This window comes from Pleurodeles waltl, chromosome 10 (assembly GCF_031143425.1).
Source record: "Pleurodeles waltl isolate 20211129_DDA chromosome 10, aPleWal1.hap1.20221129, whole genome shotgun sequence".
Lineage (NCBI taxonomy): Eukaryota > Metazoa > Chordata > Amphibia > Caudata > Salamandridae > Pleurodeles > Pleurodeles waltl.
The window spans coordinates 463,223,647-463,242,494 of NC_090449.1; the positions used below are offsets into that span (position 1 = coordinate 463,223,647).

The window sequence follows — 18,848 nt, forward strand, 5'->3', positions numbered from 1 at the left end:
ATCTGCCCCCAGTGGGCAGAAACCACTAGACATCCGGGATTACTATTTATTTATTTTGGTTTGTTTTGGGGGGGGGCAGATCGGCCTTTACTGATTAGGCCGATCTGCCCCCGGGGGCTGGGGGAGAGTTGGGGGGTGAGGAGCAAAAGCTACTGGACACCAGGGATTTTTTTAGGTCGAGCATTGCAGCGCGCAAGCGCTGCTTTTCCAATGTGTTGGTGTTTATCTGGGCTTTTAACAACGCCCACCTCACGCCCATCACTATTACTCGTTTGTGGGCTTGCCCTTCAAAAATCCTTTGATTACATTGGTAAATGGTTTACCTTTGTCCGTCCTTGGGGAGGTTTTGTTACCGCCTTGGCCATCGCCCCTGTTACGTGGCTAATTGCTCTTTTGCCGATAAGTTTAGCTGCAAGTGGACTTCTTTTCCTTTTGTGTATCTCTTCACGCTGATGCTCATGGAGGCCATGGCGCTGTGAATTGGCTCCCTTATGTGAAAGTGTTAAACTTTTAATTTTCAATTTATGTGGCAAGAAAAGTCGGGTTAGGAGTTTATAACGCTAATAGCTCTAACTCGAGCGGATGCGAGACCCACTGCATTGCAAATGCTTTTTTTTTTTTTTTTTTTATCACATTGGCATAAGGGGCGTGGCCCCTTTGGCAACGGTTGCTTCCCAGGGGTCAATTTTCCTTTTTTATTAGGCCTTTTCTGCCTCCCCAGGGGCAAAAGCCACTAGACACCAGTTTTTTTTTTTTTTTAATTTAGTCTCTCAAACCAACAAATGCAGCAGACTCATAAAATGTGCACCTATCCCTACATATCCCCAGTTAGGGCCTGGGCAAGATATTATATTGTTCTCTGTATGCACCTCAACCAAATACCTGCTGCTAAGGTGTAACCTTTTTTATGAAAAAAGGAAAAAACATTAAAAAAACATAATGGTGGTGCACCACTTTTTCAAATAAACAAATTTTATATTGAAGAGTCCAATTCCTTTGAAGTGTGATAAATCTTCTCTTTATTTTCTTCCTCTTTTTCTCAATAACATAAAATTGTGGTGACAACAGCCAACACGTTTCGTCCTTCAACATAGGACTTCTTCAGGGCTAATCCATTTCTGACTGGCTTGTTATTTTATTTATTTCCTCATACCCTTGGAGTCAGCTGTGACACATCTTCTTAGATCTCCAAGATCGTTGTGATCAAAAAGAGAACTCCTGTTATAAGCCAGTTGTCTTTCAATTTCCCCTATGTAGTCACCTTTTTTCATTATAACCACATTTGCTCCTTTATCCGCTTCGCGGATCACTATTGTGTGATCAGATCTTAGAGATGCAAGGGCCTTTCTTGCCAATACAGTTAGATTACCACTTTTATGCCACTTATCTGCCCTTTTATCAAAACATTTATATAAATCTTTTGTGACCTAACTGGTAAAGAGATCAATGTTATGATGGGTTCTAGCAGGTATGTATTTAGAGCATGATTTCAATCCACTGTTCACGTCCAAATTTTCCTTAATACCTAGATGTGCCCTTAGGTCCTCAATGTCCATTTCCTTATCCTGCAAAGACATCATAAGTTGTAAATCATATAGATTTGAGACAAGATGTGTAGATGCCTGTGAATCCTCAGTAAATATCTTATCTGGCACTGTCTTAGGAGTAATCATTCCTTGTGAGGAATTAAAATAATCTTTCAATTTAAGCGGACGTGTAAATTTGAACAGATCTACAAAGACATTAACCCGACCATTCATTTGGGTGGGACAGAACCCCAGACCTTTACTAAGTACATCAGATTCTACTTTAAGAGGGCAGTCAGACAGGTTTACAACAACCAACTCACCCCCATTTATGACTTCTTCATGGGGTTTTGTGGAAGCTAGTTTTTTTTGGACCGTGTTCTGATCCCTGGTTTTCTAGTCCTTTGTTTCCATCGCTTCCCACCCCTTTTGGTCTTTGTTTTTTTCAGATCAGTTTTGTTCCTACCATAACCTTTTCATTACCACTAAAAAATTAGATGTGCCCTGAAGAGTAGATTTAGATTAACCAGTTTCATTTGATGTCATACTATTCAATGCAGTTACAGAACTCCCATTGGACAGATCAGTATCACTTAGATCCTCACCTGTGTCTGGCACCTTCACATTATATTTACAGGCAAAGGTATAAACCCTGCCTAATTTATAGTCCAGGTCATCTCTTAACTTTACGTAATTTCTTGTCACGTAAACAGATTTGGTAATCCTCCACTATTCTGTCTAAGATCTCATAGTTCTTTTTAATCAGATCTTTTTGAGAAACACTATCTATTTCTTTTTCCAATTTATCTATATCTGCTGGTTTTACCATCTTGAATCCTAGGTTGGCGGGGAACTCTGGGAGCATCTGAGTGGCCATGTCAGACAGGTGATGTCAGGACCCCCTCCTGATAGGTGGCCACCCAGCTGGGTGACCAATCTCCCTATTTAGGGTCTCTTTTTTGGGTGGTTCCTCAGATTTGGCTTGCAAGATTCCAGCAGGACTCCTCTGCAACCTCCACTTCAACTCCTGACCAATGAAACTGCATTTGAACTCTTCAGGACCTGACAATATGCAACAAAGACGAAGACTTTGCTTGCAACATTGTTTACACTGCTCCTTCCAGCTTCTGCAACATTTCCCCAGTCGTCCATCCTCGAAGGACTGCCCGCCTTCAGTCTGCACAGGAAAGAAGAAGGAATCTCCCTTGGAATGACTAAGACACCCACCCCTCGCATCTGCAGGGGCCAACAGCAATGACGACCGGCTGCATGGATCCCCTCTCCTGCTGAACTGCGTGGATTCTATATCACAGGTGGTGGTCAGAAGTGGTCCCTTCAGTTCTCTCTACCACCTGTCCTACTGTTAGCCCTTGCCTTCCCACACAGGACAGTACCCCTGTGCACTGCATCTTTTGCAGCTGGCAAGGCTTGTTGGTACTTCCTCCAAGGGGTCTTCAGGCATCGTGTAGCCCAGCCCCAGCACTCCTTCCTGTGATTCACAGCTCAGTGATTGGCTCTCCTGCGGCGTGGGATCCCTTTTTGTAGCGCTGCGTGGGCTCCATTTGCAACTTGTGTGTCCCGTCCTGTGGTACTTCTGAGGGCCCCCTCTGGGTCCACCTCCTGGGTTGAGTCATCCTGGGCCTTGCTGGACCCCAGCAGCACCACTTTCCGCCAACCGCACATTTTACCTGTACAAAGGCTTGTTGTTGGAATCCGGACATGCACACCCAACTGCAAACTTCCTTCTGGCGTGGGACATCACTTGCATCCTCCAGGAAGTCGACTCAACTCCAGGGCTGCAGTGCTGACTTTTCTTCCCCACCGTCGACCAACGTCTGCTTCCTCAGCCTGGTGGGTAGGAACTCCTGCCCCCACTGAACTCAGCTGTGTCTTCTGGACTTGGTCCCCTCTTTCCACAGGCCTTCCTCTTCAGGAGTTCCCCTCTGGGTTTTGCAATTCTCTTCTTTTCTTCGGAGTGGGTGTTTTGGGGAAATTCTAGTAATTTACTCCTACCTTAAGGGTCACTGGTGGGTGTTGTGGTACTTACCTTTGTGCTTTCCTCATAACCCCAGCACTCCTCTACACACTCCACTTACCTAGGAGGGGGTCAGATTCTCGCATTCCCTGCTTTTAGTATATGGTTTGTGCTCTTCTGGAGTAAGAAGTAATGGTCCATCCTCATTTAAATGGAAGAGTAATCTGTTTTTCTCTGTAGTTTACACACAAGAAAGTGTTGCTAGAATGTGTGATGTTAAAAAGTGTGCATAGCCACAGATGTTAGCACTTATTTTTCAAGTGGTGTGCTGATAAAATTATATTTCACATTTTAATTCTGATCTCTATGACCCATTCTTTCTCTTCCTCTATTTAGAGCATGTTTATTACTACCATGGGAGGAAGATTAAGTGAACATTAAAAAGTCTCCATCTCCAGGATGGCAGCATAGCCATAACTGGTCATCCAAGAAAACACAGCCCACATGTCTGGTTGGCACTGAGGCACTCCAGGACGACTAGGGTAATCTCTCAATAAGTCTGAACTACTCCTGAAGATTTGAATGTGAAAAGTGAGCTTAGAGTCTCACCTAAAGACAATTCCATGGCTATCCATGCTAAGGTTCCTGACATTGAAGGCAGACATGTTGCAAAACCCCAGAAATGACAGTCCTAGCCTTTACACAACATTTGAAATACAGGACAGGGTGGACAAGAACTAAAATATACCAAGTAAAAGTAAGACATCACACTATGCATTTTTCAGCAAGTGACAAAACAGCTTCTGTTTTACATCAGTCTACAAACCTCCAGGATATTGAGAAAGGAAAGTTTACAGATATTAATAAAACATTGACATGCAATTATCAGGGCTACTGGCAGACTGATAAAAAAAAGTCAGAGTAAATTTGTGGGAGTGTTATTTTCAGCTGCTTGTAAATAGACATCCTCGTTTGGCAATAACTGACTACTCCAGGAATCTCTTCCCTATTGTTCTCCATCAATTGAAAAGGTAAGCACCAGCACCAGGGTCATGGCTGAGTAGCAGTCGAAACCTGAGAATTAGGTGATTATCTGTACAACTACCACAGACCAGCAGTAGCAACTGAGCAAAGTAACAAGGAGGAACAAGCATTATGTGGGGCTAGTGAACGATGAAACCATGTGTATAAGGACTCAGGACTGACAGTATTTTTGACACCTGCTCAGCATGACTGCCTACAAGTTGTGAATATTGCCTGAGAGAAGTCACATCTAAAAAAGGTCTGGTTCTCGGGGTACATGCCCAGCTGGATAACATTTTCTCATGTCTCATTTCTCAGGTAACTAATTATTGTAACCAATTAGCACCATCATCACAGATGAACACAGCATAGAACCATGGGAAAAGGTTATAGAACTGACTTTTGACACACCTCGAATGGAATCAGTCTCTTGATCACAATGAATTAATTCTCACAGGATCTAGAGGTTAAGCTAATTCACTCAACACACTGGAAAAGCTGTTGAGCACACGTGTTTCCACAAGGTATTCAAAACTGTCAACGATTCACCCTTCAAGTCATGAGAATTCCACAACAATCTGTAGAACCTAGACATTTACCCTCACCAGATCTAGTGTCAATGGAGAAGTAGAAAGGATAAAGCACAATATCAATTAATTGCTTCATAAATTCCTGAATTAATCTCAGTCACTTGTATTTAGTCTGTAGACCTTTTCATTCAATTTCTTGTTCATTGTGTCACTACAGAGAGGGACCAAACATTATGAAATTGGTCTAGGTCCAGTAGGACACAACTCAACCATTCCTACTATGCGACAATCCCTCTTTCTATGGGAACACAAGCAACCTCTGCCCTTGCGGTCTTGTTGGCCCTCATCCGTGAAATGCAGATTGAGTCCGATAGCATAGCCAGCTAAGGAACCAATATTTATGCTCACTCCAAAACCTAAAAAGGCATTTAATTTGAATACTGCATACTAAAAGACTTGATATGAATAAAGCCCCGCCTTCCAGGCAATGAACGGAGTCTCCTTGACTGTGTTGCTCACAAATCTGTGCCATCAGTTTCCCACCCTTGTCAGAATTCAAACTATATCTAAAAATGTAATGTGTTCCAATTTTATCAACTAGCTTAGTCAGTTTCCTTCAAGGGTACCCATATTCATCGCTAGAGAACGATACCTTAAAAAACAAGTGGGCAGTGTGGTAGCAAAATATGTGTAAACATTGGCACCGAAAAAGAGTTATGTGAGCAAAATTGAAGTGTCCATAGAATACACTAGTAAGGTATCTGTGCATGCACAAACCTGACACAATACATTCGTTTTTTCTCTTAGAAAGGTTTTGTATTCTGTACTGTTGAGCTGTTGTCAGATACACCCTTCCAAATGTAGAGTTCCTGAATATGTATGTATTTATGTTTATATGTAATATGACCAAAAGGCAACTTAGTGCTGTAGAGGGCCAAAGGCAAAAATACAGTCAACAGAGGATTAAAGAGGTAATTGGGTCCTGGGTACAGAAGTGGACAGTTACTGCATCATAATGTAATGTTCTTTAAAGACGTGAATTTTCAGCTCTTTTCTAGGTCACAACGGGGGTCAGGCCGTCGCCAATGTAGAGGTCCAACCGTCACATTATGACCGGAGCTGTAGCGCCCCAGTTCGGCTGACAGCACCTCCCCTTTACTGCTACAGGACAGACTGGAAGTGCTAGTGGTCCTAACCCAGCAGGGCAGCTTTCCGCCAGTGGTTTCATGGCTGTAGCACCACCATGAAACTGCTGGTGGAGACAGGGTACAGGGAGACCCTGCACTGCCCATACACTTAGCATGGGTGGCGCAGGGGCCCCGCTGGCCAGTCCCATCGCAAAGTTTACTGTTTTCCTTGAAGACAGTGAACTTTGCAACAGGTGCTGCTGCACCCTACGCACTACAGCATTGCTACCGGCTCTATTAGGAGCTAGCGACAATGCTGTAGGCCATTTCCTGCTGGGCCAGCGGCCAAAACACTGTTTCTGCCCGCTGACCCAGCGGAAAAGTCATAATGGGGCAGACGGGGAGGCAGCTGCACTGGCAGAAACCTACCCATCGGAACTTCGGTGCACGGGCTTTTCCGTCTGCCAAAGTCATAATCGACCTCTTTATGTCTATACTGGTGAAATGTTTCAAGTATAGTTGTGTCATGTCAGCATATTGGTCAATTTTAGTGTGGTCATCAGAGAGTAGAGCCCCAAGGACAAGAAGCAATCCTAGGGAATTCAGCTTGGTGATAAGGATCTTTTGGTTCCTGCTGGTGTCCACGTGAATAAAATTGGTTCTGTTTGTATAGGCAGGAGTACCAGTTAAGATCTTGCCCTTTTCACCCCAATCCCTTCAAGTGCAGACAAATGCACATGCTTACTGTTCAAGCAGGCACTGTAGGGCTACCAGGGGGATGGAAAGGGTTCTTTAGAATATGGCCAACTATATCACTCTACTGTGTAGCACTGTACCTGACCACTTTAGCAATATATATATTTAAACAATTATAATAATTATTGAGGAGGATTAATAGCAAAAATTACAATGTAGTATGCTAAGGTACGCCAAGTGAGACTGAAGCAAAAATGAAGATAATACTGCACTACAAAGCATAATGCAAAGGAACAACTTAATTTACTGATCAAAGACAGCAGAGCAAGCATTCTGGAGCAATGAAGCAGCATTTATGGGAGCTTACTAAACTCATTGTCGGTTAAAAAAAAGTATCAACAGGGCCAAATTCATTGACCAGTAGATGCAGCCATAGTTTGCAAGGCCTACCTCAGCCAATTGGTATGTTGACCTAGAAACAGACGTGCTAGCATCTAAATATTCTTAAAGTATAGAAAGCCTCAAAGATGCCCTCCTGGCATGCGTGCCTATGTAGGAGAAACAACCTTGGAATGGTTAATGATTTATAATAGCCGCTTGTCGATACAGCAGCAGCCGGCCCTCAGAGCATGCCCTGGCCTGGGGGGCATGCTGGTGCTGATAGTATGTTGGGGGAATGGAGGAGATGGATTTAAATAAAATAGGCTGGGGAGGAGAGACGAGAATAGACAGAGAGGGAGAGAGTAAACTCATATGCAATGCAAAGTGTAACATCAGCAGTGGAAAGATACGTGCCTTCAAATTAGAACACACTGAGACTGAAACTCTACTTGGGTGGGACAAACAAGAATAGGGAGTAAACTCATTAAATGAGGAACCGGTTAAGTAGGAAAGACAAGAAAGTCGCCCAATCATGAGCATACAGCTAACCAAAGCCCCCGTTGTGTATTTTGCACAACACACAATAAGCCATTAACAGCACACAGGTACACCTATCTGTTCGCATGGGCTAAAACGTAAGCACTGCATAATTTAAACAGAAAGCACCATAACAGTCCCTAATAAACTAACGTTTTTATTTCTAATTCAAGGAGTTCATGCTATGCAAGAACTCACCTTGCTGCACCTGTTGTGCACGACGTTGCAAAAAGGTCAATAGGTGGCGATGTAGTAACCGATTTTGCTGGGGTTGTACTGGGTGACGTAACTGTTGTAGCTGGAGCAGCCTAATGAATACAAATAGCAAATGGTTAAATGGAAAAATAGAAGAAAACCTACGTGAAAAATATGAAAAATAAATGCGAAAGACACTTTGTATCATAGTACAGCCACGTTAGCTCACATTTTTGCTTCTTAAAGTCCTGAATTTTTTTTACAAACAGCAGTAAATCACCGACTGAATATGAAAGTGTGACAGCTGAATGACCTGGCAGTCATACGTTCATTTTCAAACTGTCTAGGGTGCCTGGTGCGTATTTTCAAAATATACTGTGTTTTTGCATCTCCTATAAAACACTCCAGGTAGCGGGGTGCCATTTTTGATTCTGGCACTTCAGACTACCTCAGACCTCATCCAATTTACATTGTAAGCTTCCAACACTTTTGAATACCCTATTTTCCTACAGTGACATCCCAATGGGAATGCAGCTCCGGCCGGTGTGAATTTATTTCTCAATGGTGGCGTTTTACCAACGAGAGTTCAATTAATCGATCAATCAATCAAAACTAAAGAGAATTATCTGGCAGAGAGCATTCAAATAGTTGTCTCCCCTTCGGTAACGGGTGGTATCTTAAAACGGACGGTTTCAGCAGAACGGATAAAGGAAAGGTATGGCCGACACATTTATCTGCTTCCCCTTGCTCTCTCCTAGTCTTCCTGTGAGCTCTCTCAATCTTTCCCTTGCAGTCTATTGTTCAAGAGTTGAAAAGGCCTATAACAAGTGAACACCCCGTTTTGATTTCCCATGGCTGAAGCATGAACAATCGAGTCAGACTGCAAAGTATTAAAGAAAATCTCAGAAGGCAACCGGAACTAAGCAGGTCATACAAAGTATGTTAACTTTGCAAATATGTTAATTGTGTTCATTGAAATATATGGTGGCAATTTTGAGTTGATTAAAAACTATTCAGGCAGCATGGGCCCTAAAACGTATTTATCGTAATTCATCTAACTGATAAAAATGTTACATGAATCTCAGTAGGAAATCCCTCCCAACCCATCGCACAATGTAACAGTGATTTCCTAGGTAGATATTTGAGCTTTCTTGCAGTGGAAAAATATTCAAAATCTTTCCTAAAAACTTGGTTTGGAAAGAAACCTATGTATGGAAAATACTACTTACCTGTAACAATAGCTTGTAGTGGTGTAGATAACATGCTGAGCACACTCTTGCCTTGGACTGTTGGTGTGGAAGTTGCAAGTTGTTTGTCCTTGAAGAAGAGGTTTCTGTTTCAAGGTGACCCATACCACCTCCCTAGAAGCTCACAATGCACCAGAACATATACTGTCATAGATTGTTATATACTGCTGGTGAGAACAAGTGAGCGTAGAGATGCAAAGCTGTAAAGTCAAAAGTCCTATTGAAAGCTTACATCCAGGAATATGGGAGAGCACATGAACCTAGAGCTCCACAAGCAGGAAACCAGATTTTACAGGTAAGCAATGTTTCTCGTTTGCTGCATGTGCGGTTGTATATCTCATGCTCAGAACAGACTGAAAAATAGTACCCATTTCCCTAAAGAGGTAATGAAAGATGTTCAGAACAAAATTAGAAGTTACACTATGTGCAATTTGGGCTCCCTTCGGGCATGAATGTCCCCACTGTAATTCTTACTGAATGTGCGAAAAGCAGATCATGTTGTAACTTTACAGATGGCTGAGGGCGATGTGTTGCTTAGGAAAGCCGGTGTGGCTTCCTTCCTACAAGCAGTCTCTGTCCTAGGCAAAGAGTGCTGGCTTAACATATCTGAATGTATTCGACAATCTACATGAAAAGGCTGGTCTTCGAAACTGGTTTTCCAAAACTGAGGTTGGTGAACAGGGGCAAAGAGCGTTTTGGTATCCAAATAGATTTGGAAAGAACAATGTACTACATAAGGGCTCTTTTAACGACGAAAGTGTGTAAAGCTGGTTCTTTAACTGACCATTGTTGGAAAAAAAGAGTTAATCAATGGTTTGATTAGGTGAGATAGAATTTGACAGAAAACAACAGTGTGTTATGAGGATAAGCCAGTCTTTATGCACTTGGATAAATGACCCCTCAATTCTTAGAGTTTAAAGTTCACATATACTATGGAGGGAAGTGATCACAATGGGGACTCCACTTTCCAGGAGAGGAACTATAGTGGACAAGTGTGTAGTGTCTCAAATGGGGCTCTTATAAGCTGAGTGAGTTTAAATTTCAGGTCCCATGAAGGGGGCAGTGGTGTTCCTAGTGAGGTAGTACAAGTTTTTTTTTTTATGTGCAATTTCAGGTGCAACATATTTTTGCAAATTAATGATTTTCATGACATATCTGGTTGTAACTGATGAACTAATGATGCTGCACTTAAAATGATTTTATTACTTTGCTTAGAAGTGTGATTATTAATGTTGTGTACTTATGCCACATTTTCATGTGAGATACCATTCATTTAATATGGATGCAGTTTCCGATGTCCTGCTCATCGCCCCTACCAATCAGTGGCCCACTGCAAGTTTTTCCACAGTTTCCATGGAGCACAGAATGCTAGGACACAAAAGGACAATGTATTAGAAACATGTATTGTGAATTAAACTTTTAAGGTGTACATGATAAATCATACTGAAGGTTTTCTGCTGGAAATTCTGATGAGTTTTTTTTTCAAACTTCGTTAATTGGTATTTTGCAAATTATGTACAACTCTTGGATTGGAGTAGTATCTCCTGTTGCATGGTAAATGCGAAAGTTCCGACATTTCAGCTGGTCCCGATCAATGTTATTACAGTTCTATCGCGACCCCTCTGGGTTTACTGATGGCATCCAGTATATTCAGTATATAAATCTTCATTCGCATAGTCTTGCAACAACTACCCCACTTTAGTTAGTAGTCATGCACTATCATCCTTAATATTACCATTCACACCATTAACACAACAAAAGGCAACATTCAACAATGCGCTGGAGAGGCTGTTCCATGCTGTGGTGTAAATGAGGTATTCAAGACTAGCCGGGATATCTGAGTTGGGAGATCAGTATCCTTACAGAGACCCCTATCTCTCCCCAGTAGAGGAGTACAGTTCCCCCCGACCGGCTATAGATGTTGTCTAGGGTTTACTGGTTGAGGCAGTATAGATGTTGTGATGTCAAAGCTGTGGCCCCTGTCCATCTACCTCCAGTAATGCACACCAAGTGATCTCTGCTTAATGACATGGGTTACATCACTTCCCCTATATTCCATCAATTTAGGGATGGAGCCCACTTCTAGCAAGGCACAACCTCCTCGGCTTCCAGGTCCCCACCTACCCCCGTCTCTGTGTCTCCCATGCCTCCAGCACCCCGGCCCACGAGGGAGCAATAGGACTTGCATGCACTCCCCGAGCCTCCTCTCTCCACAGCGTAAGCAGCTCAGCCTGTGCCCAGACTGATACATCTTGTCTCCAGTCCACCAGGTCCGGGCCCGTAGGTGATTTCCAGGCCATGGCAATCTGACACCTGAGCAGCACCACGGCTAGGTCCAAGAACCTGCTGCCAACCTTCCTAGAGGTGGGTCTGGAGTATAGCCTCAGTAGGCAGAGGGAAGGATCCAGCTCCAGCCGCTCGTCTAGGACCCTCCACAAAGCTCCCAATGCCCCCTGCCAGCACCGTTGTATCTCGGGTCACCCCCATGTCATGTGGTCAAAATCTGAATCTAAAGTATTGCACCTGGGGAATTCCCTGGGTTCGCCACCATATATTACCCTGAGTCTATGTGGAGTGAGATATGTTCTGTGTATATAATTATATTGGATGTAGCGGAGACGTGTGTTATGCGATGCCCTACAGGGTTTGCCAGCACTTTCTGCCACTCTGTGCCCATTATCTCCTTGCCCAGTGTCCCTTTCCATTTCACTCTTAATGCCTGCAAAGACTTCAGGGTCATCTCGCTATGGGCTCTATAGAGCCTGGTCACCGAATGGGCACCCTCTCCCATTGTCAATAAGAGTTGGAGTATTTTATGCACCTCTGGTTCTGCGTTCACTGTGAGCCAGAGTCCCCTTATAGCATGCGTCAGCGTCTGGTACAAGAGAAGTTGCCCCCCTGGGACTCCACTCTCCTCAACCAAATCCATGAATGGCCATAGGACCCCTTCCCGGAAACAATCCCCCAGTGTCGTCAACCCTGCCCAGATCCAGGTCCTCATTTGGCTCCTCAAGAAATTGTGAGTCGATGTCCCCAAGGGTATCCCCGTCAGTTGTATTTCAGGGTAGTAGGCAACAGTCACACCCGTACATCTCAGGCACCATCTCCAGCAGGACAGGGCCACTGTCAGCACGCCATTTCGTGCCGGTAGGGTGATCTGGGGGCTGAGCATCCGCTCTAGAAACAGATCTACTCTGACATGGCCCCGGTCTGTGGTCAAGTATAACCGATTCCCGCCCACGGGCCATCTGGCTACCCACTGAAGCTGGCTCGACAGGTAATATAATTCAAAATCCGTACTCCCAATCCACCTCCATCAGTGGGGCAGCTGAGATTAAGAGATGTTCGCTGTCAGCTCCCGTCCCATAGGAGCTCCCTGAGGAGCGCATCTAATTCTTTAAACCAGCTCACTGGTATATTCACTGGGATATGAGCTATTGTTTGAGAAATGTTTCATATTATGAGGTCCATCTCCGGAGTGCAGTGACTGAGGAAGCAAGCAGAAGATTTCTCTTACCTTAAGAAATGGGTTTGTCCTCAGATGGATTCATTAATAAGATGATTTTGATTTGTCAATGTAATCTAACCATGATCATAAGATGCTGAAATTGTGGTTTTGCTAGCTGCTATACTCAGATTGTGCATAAACGCTCCTGGAGTTGAAGGACTGGGGGCAGCATCTTCTTTTCCCCCTTAGAATCAGTCTGGTTATTTTGAGACTTCCTTTTACTCACTTAGGATGATGTCAGTACTCTTTATGAGTTTCATACCTAGTATTTGGAGACATTAAATTGCTGAACTAAGGATTTTTATGATGAGACTGTAGTTATGTATACTGTATCTGAGCCTTTATGGCAAGCAATGCATTTTTTCCTGTATCGTTCAATTAATATGGTGCATAGAATCTTTTAAAGTCAATTCTGACCTAGAACTCATGATTTTGAGTGGTCTCGGTTTCTAATTTCAGATTCTACTCAGCGGAATAATTGATAGACTGAAAGATAGGGGTGTTTCCTCCTGCTAGATCAACGAGAAATCCTGGAGCCGAATTGCCCAAGGTAAACACTGTGCTAGGGAGGCTACTGGGGTTTAGGAAATTACTGGGGTTAGGCTCCCACAGGATAACTCTTTTTACCCCTTCCATAAAAGCTTTAGGATCTGAGATTTAAAAGGTAGGGTGGTGTTCCCTATTCTGTAAATAAGCAGCTAAGGGCTTTGTGTACCTGTTTGACCTGTCATCCTTGGCATGGTTTCCTCCTAACCTTTAGCCCTCCAGTTTGGCCGAATCATTTTTGCTTGCTTTAGGAATATGTACACTTTACCATTGCTAACCAGTGCTAATGGGCTTGTGCTCTCTGCTCAAAACATGGTAACACTGTGTTACATCCTGTAGGAAAATGCCACTGTTGGCATGGTCACCCCCCACCTTTTGCTTAGTGTTGATGCCAGCTTTGATTGGAAGTGTGCTGGGACCCTGCTAACCAGGCCCCAGCGTCTGTGTTCTTTCCCTAAAACTGTACCTTTGGTTCCACAATTTGCACAGCCCTGGAACACAGTTAAGTCCCTTGTGAAAAGGTAGCCCTTGTACCAAGGGTCCTGTGGCTAGGGAAGGTCCCTAATGGCTGCAGTATGTATTATGCCACCAAATGGGACCCGTAGCTCAGTACATGCACACTGCCTTGCAGCTTGGGTGTGCTAGTGGGGAGAAAAGACAAAGTCGACATGACACTCCCCTCAGAGAGCCATGTCCACCAACCCCGGCCTGTGGCATAGGTAAGTTACCTCTCTAGCAGGCCTTATAGCCCTAAGGCAGGGTGCACTATACCACAGATGAGGGCATAGCTGTATTAGCACTATGCCCCTACAGTGTCTAAGTCAATTCCTTAGACATTGTAAGTGCAGGGTAGCCATACTGAGTATATGGTCTGGGAGTGTCATTACGAACCCCACAGCACCATAATGGCTACACTGAATACTGGGAGGTTTGTTATCAAACTTCTCAGCACAATAAACCCACACTGATGCCAGAGTGGGATTTATTGAAAAATGAACACAAAGGGCATCTTAGAGATGCCACCTGTAAGTTAACCCTACTGCTAGTGTAAGGCTATGTAACGTCTATGCCAGCCTGCTACTTCTAGACGAGTTTCTGACCACATAGGGTGAGTGGCTTTGTGCACTCTGTGGTCAGAAACAAAGCCTGTCCTGGGTGGAGGTGCTTCACACCTCCTGCTGCAGGAGCTGTAACACCTGGCAGTGAGCCTCAAAGGCTCAAGCCTGGTGCTACAGTGCCCCAAAGCACTCCAGCCAGTGTAGATGCCCGCCCCCCACCGGACAAGTCGCCACTTTTGGTGGCAAGTCCAGAAGGAAAATGAGAAAAACAAGGAGGAGTCATCCCCTCAGCCAGGACCACCCCTAAGGTGTCCAGAGCTGAAGTGACCCCCTACATGAGGAATCCCCCATCTTGCTTTGGAGGATTAGGACCAATAGGGATAGGGATGTGGCCCCCTCCCCAGAGGGAGTGGGCACAAGGAGGGTGTAGCCACCCTCAGGAACAGTATCCATTGGCTACTACCCCCTGACCCTAAACACACCCCTAAATTTAGTATTTAGGGGTGACCCTGAACCCAGTTCTTCAAATTTCCTGACGACCTCAAGAAAGAAGGACTGCTGCGCCCAAAAGCCCACAAAGAAGAGAAGGAAACAACTGACTTGTTCCCAGCCCTACCAGCCCGTCTCCTGCTTTAAAAAGCTGCAAAAGAATAAGCAACGTGTTCTGCAAGACCAGCGACTCCTGAAAAGCCTCCAGGGGACTGCCTTCATCACCGAGGACCAAGAAACTCCAATGGACAGCGGACCGGACCAACAAGAAGACCAAGAAACCATCTTTAAAGGACTCCCACCTGACTCCAAAGGCGTGAGTCCCCAACTTCTGTACACCCTACGTCCCTGGCATGTGTCCCGAGAAACCAACTAGCCAAAGAGGATCCCCAGGCGATTCTGACTATGTGTCCACCCTGGGCTGACCTCTCCAAACCTCCACGACGATGCCTGCAGAGGGAATCCCTAGGACTGCCCTGACCGCTACTGCCCGGGACAAAGATATCCATCACCTGGAGAAGCACTGTACCCACAGCCCCCAGGCCCGAGAGAAACTGACCACCAGTGCAGCAACAACTAGCAGGCGGCCCTCACCCTTGCCCAGTCAGTGGCTTGCCCGAGAAGCACCCTGTGACCTGCCTGCAGCGTCTAAAGGACCCCCCCATGTCCCTCCATAGAGTTCTATTGAGAACCCGACATCCTGTTTGCACACTGCACCCAGCCACCCCAAATAATATTTTTCTATATAAAAACCTACTCGTCTGGAGTTAAGTCATTGAGTGTGTGTTTTTACTTATTGCTTGCGTGTGTACAACAAATATTTAACACTACTCTCTGATAAGCCTAACTGCTTGACCACAATACCACAAATAGAGCATTAGTATTTTCTATTATTGCGGGAATCCTGGACCCTGTGCAAAATATATCTCATTTTGATATAGTATATACAGAGCCAGCTTCCTACACATCCAATTAGCATATTTAAAAGACTTGAGGTCCCTAGCAAAGTGCACCACCTGTGCCCAGGGCCTGTAAACAAAATGCTACTAGTAGGCCTGGCACACTGGTTGTGTGAACCTCTAAAGTAGCACTTGAACCATGTCTCAGGTCTGTTTTGCCAGGCCCAAACCTTCCTTTTAAATACATATGGAACTCCAAGGATGGGCCTTGATACCCAGAGGTCAGGGACAACTGTATTTAAAAAGGTGGAGCACGTAATTTTTAGTTTTACATGCCCTGGTAAAGAAAACCTCTTAAATTTGTTTTTCCCTACTGCAAGGTCTACCTCTCCCAAATGATAACACAGTTGTTACCTCATAACATGTAATAAGCTGTAACTTCCAAATGGGAACAGGCAACTCATTCCTGTTGGATGTTTTTGGAATTGTAATGGAAAATCCTAACTTATGGTGAAGTTGGATTTTATATTACAGTTTTGAAAATGCCACTTTTATAACGTTGGCATTTTCCTGCCTTAATTATTATGTGCCTGCAGCCTGTCTCTAGGACAAATTACTGGGTGTATGCAGGAAGCTGGCCTGGTGTGTGGTGTCTAGAAGCCAGGCTCTCTAGAGGTAGTTATGGAGAGCAGCCAAGGCATATCTAGGAGACAAGCAAAGCTCATGTAATATCACTACAGTCACACAGTACTTACACACAAGAAAGAAAACATTTGGTTGTACAAAAATAAAGGTACCTTATTTTAGGAACACAATATCAGAAAAGACTAGAGGAAACCCTCCAATATGCTAATCCTATGCTTGAAAACTTTGTAGATAAACAGACATTTGAGGTGCAAATCTAGAGTGTTGCTGGTGTTGCAGAGTGCTCCTTACTAGAGCTGCTCTCCACCTGAACTTGGGAACTACCCAGAGTTCTCTATTCTTTTTTGCATAATTTATGCATCACTCTCACCCTGAAAGGGATTTGTTTTGACTTATACTGGATGCTCCCTTGTGTCTGGACAAAGCTAAACGTCTCTGATGAGCTCTAATGAGAGCGAAACACGTGTCCAGGGTTGCTTTTACTCATTCCAGGTTGGCTTGGACGGTATTTTACCAGTCGAAAGCTGTAATACTGTGCCTGGAGTGGTAAATGGCTTTTGTCATTTTACAGCTCGGCAAGGTTGACACTGTGTCGAACCTATGCTTAAAGACTTTGCTGTACAAACGGCAAAAGACTTTGTCACTATCTAACTCGGCATGGATAGCACTGTGCTAATCCTATGCTTAAAAACTTTGCTACATAAACAGACATTTGAGGTGAGCAAATCTAGAGTGTCGCTGGTGTTGCAGAGTGCTCCTTACTAGAGCTGCTCTCCACCTAAACCTGGGAACTACACAGAGTTGTCGATTCTTTTTTGCATAAATTATGCGTCACTAACCCTGAAAGTGATTTGTTTTGATTATATATATATAAAAATATATATATAAAAACAGTAAGAGGCATAAAAAGGTTGGAAAACAATTGTAAAATAGCAATAAGCAACGGTGGCCCTAGGGGGAACCCAAACCACATACTAAGAAAGTGGAATGTGAACACAGGCCCCCCCCCCCTAGTTAAGTAAATCGTGTAAAGGGGAGCTGGGAGTACTAAGAAACCACACAGGTAAGTAATACAGTACCCCCAGTGACCAGGAATGCAGGGGTAAAACACTTGATTTCCCCAGAACCACCCCAAAGGATGAAAAGAAGAAAACAAAGACTCCCAGAACAGCCTGCAAGAAATCAGCAGTGGATTGCCGAAGATGGAGACCTGTGGAGAGAGGGGACCAAGTCCAGAAGTGTCTGTGGTGTCCAGGGGGAGTAGGAGATACTACCCACCCAGAGGTACCTTTTGGAGTTGGTCCATGAAAAAGAAAGACAAGTCAGCACTGCACCTGGAGAAGAGTTCCTGATGCATGCAAAAGGTGTCCCATGCTGGAAGCTGGTTTTCAGATGGGTGTGGATGAAGGATTTCCACTAACAAGCCTTGGCAAAGGCAAAATCGTGGTTCCAGGAAAAGAGGCACTGCCAGGAACCAGCAAGGTCCAGGAGGACTATACCCAGCAGGGGGAGAAACAGGGGACTCTCTGCGTCACAGAAGACCCACAGGAGCAGAGGCAGCACCCATATCTGTCCCACGTGGCAGGGACACAAGTCGCCGAAGCAGCCCACACAGCACCAAAGAAGTTCCCACATCACCGAATGACTACACAGAGGCCCATGAGTTGCAGGAGGGAGTGCTGGGGGCTGTAGCTACATGTTGCCTGAAGTTCACCTTGGAGGTGAAGCAAACAGGCCTTGGTAGCTGCAAAGGACGCAGTGCACAGGGGTGCTGTCTTGCACCAAAGTGCGACAGCTGGTAGGGAGGACCAAGGGTAACTCTCCGGACCACCACTGTGATGCAGGATCCACACCACTCAGGATGAGGGGAGATCCATGCAGCCGGTCGTCATTGCAATCAGGTACCTGCGGATGCAGGGAAGTGATGTCTTCACCCCAAGGGAGATTCCTTCTTCTTGTGCAGGCATAAGAGTTGCAGTTTTCGGAGGATGCACAGCCGGGGAAATGTTGCAAAGCTGGCAGGAATTCTGGATACAATGTTGCAGAAGACTCTTCCTTGTTGATCTGCAACTTGTAGGTTCCTGGAGGGTTCAGTCGCGGTTCCGGAGGGCAGAAGTTGAAGCAGAGGTTGCAGAGGAGTGCTGCTGGAATCTTGCAAGCCAAATTTGAGGCCCCACCCCAGAGGAAGACCCTATACAGCCCAACGAGAGGGCTTGGTCGCCTAACCACTTATCAGAGGGTGCCTCGGACATCACCTGCCTGGCATGGCCACTCAGATGCTCCCAGAGTTCCCTGCCAACCTTGGAATCAAGATGGCAGAACCCAGGGACCCTCTGGAGGAGCTCTGGGCACCACCCCTGGAGTTGTGATGGACAGGGGAGTGGTCACTCCCCTTTCCATTGTCCAGTTTCGCGTGAGAACAGTGACTGGGAGCCCCTGAACTGGTGTGGACTGGTTTATGCACGG

At 44.9% G+C, this 18,848-nt stretch overlaps 1 protein-coding gene across 1 annotated transcript in view; it reads right to left on the reverse strand.

Moving 5' to 3' along the window:
- The window catches only part of LOC138262430 (clathrin coat assembly protein AP180-like), a 106,026-nt gene that overhangs the window by 13,394 nt on the left and 73,784 nt on the right, over nucleotides 1-18,848 (reverse strand). The window contains exon 3 of the mRNA XM_069212329.1: nucleotides 7,994-8,103. Coding sequence (XP_069068430.1) covers nucleotides 7,994-8,103 — 110 coding nt within the window. The remainder of the gene's footprint in view (nucleotides 1-7,993; nucleotides 8,104-18,848) is intronic.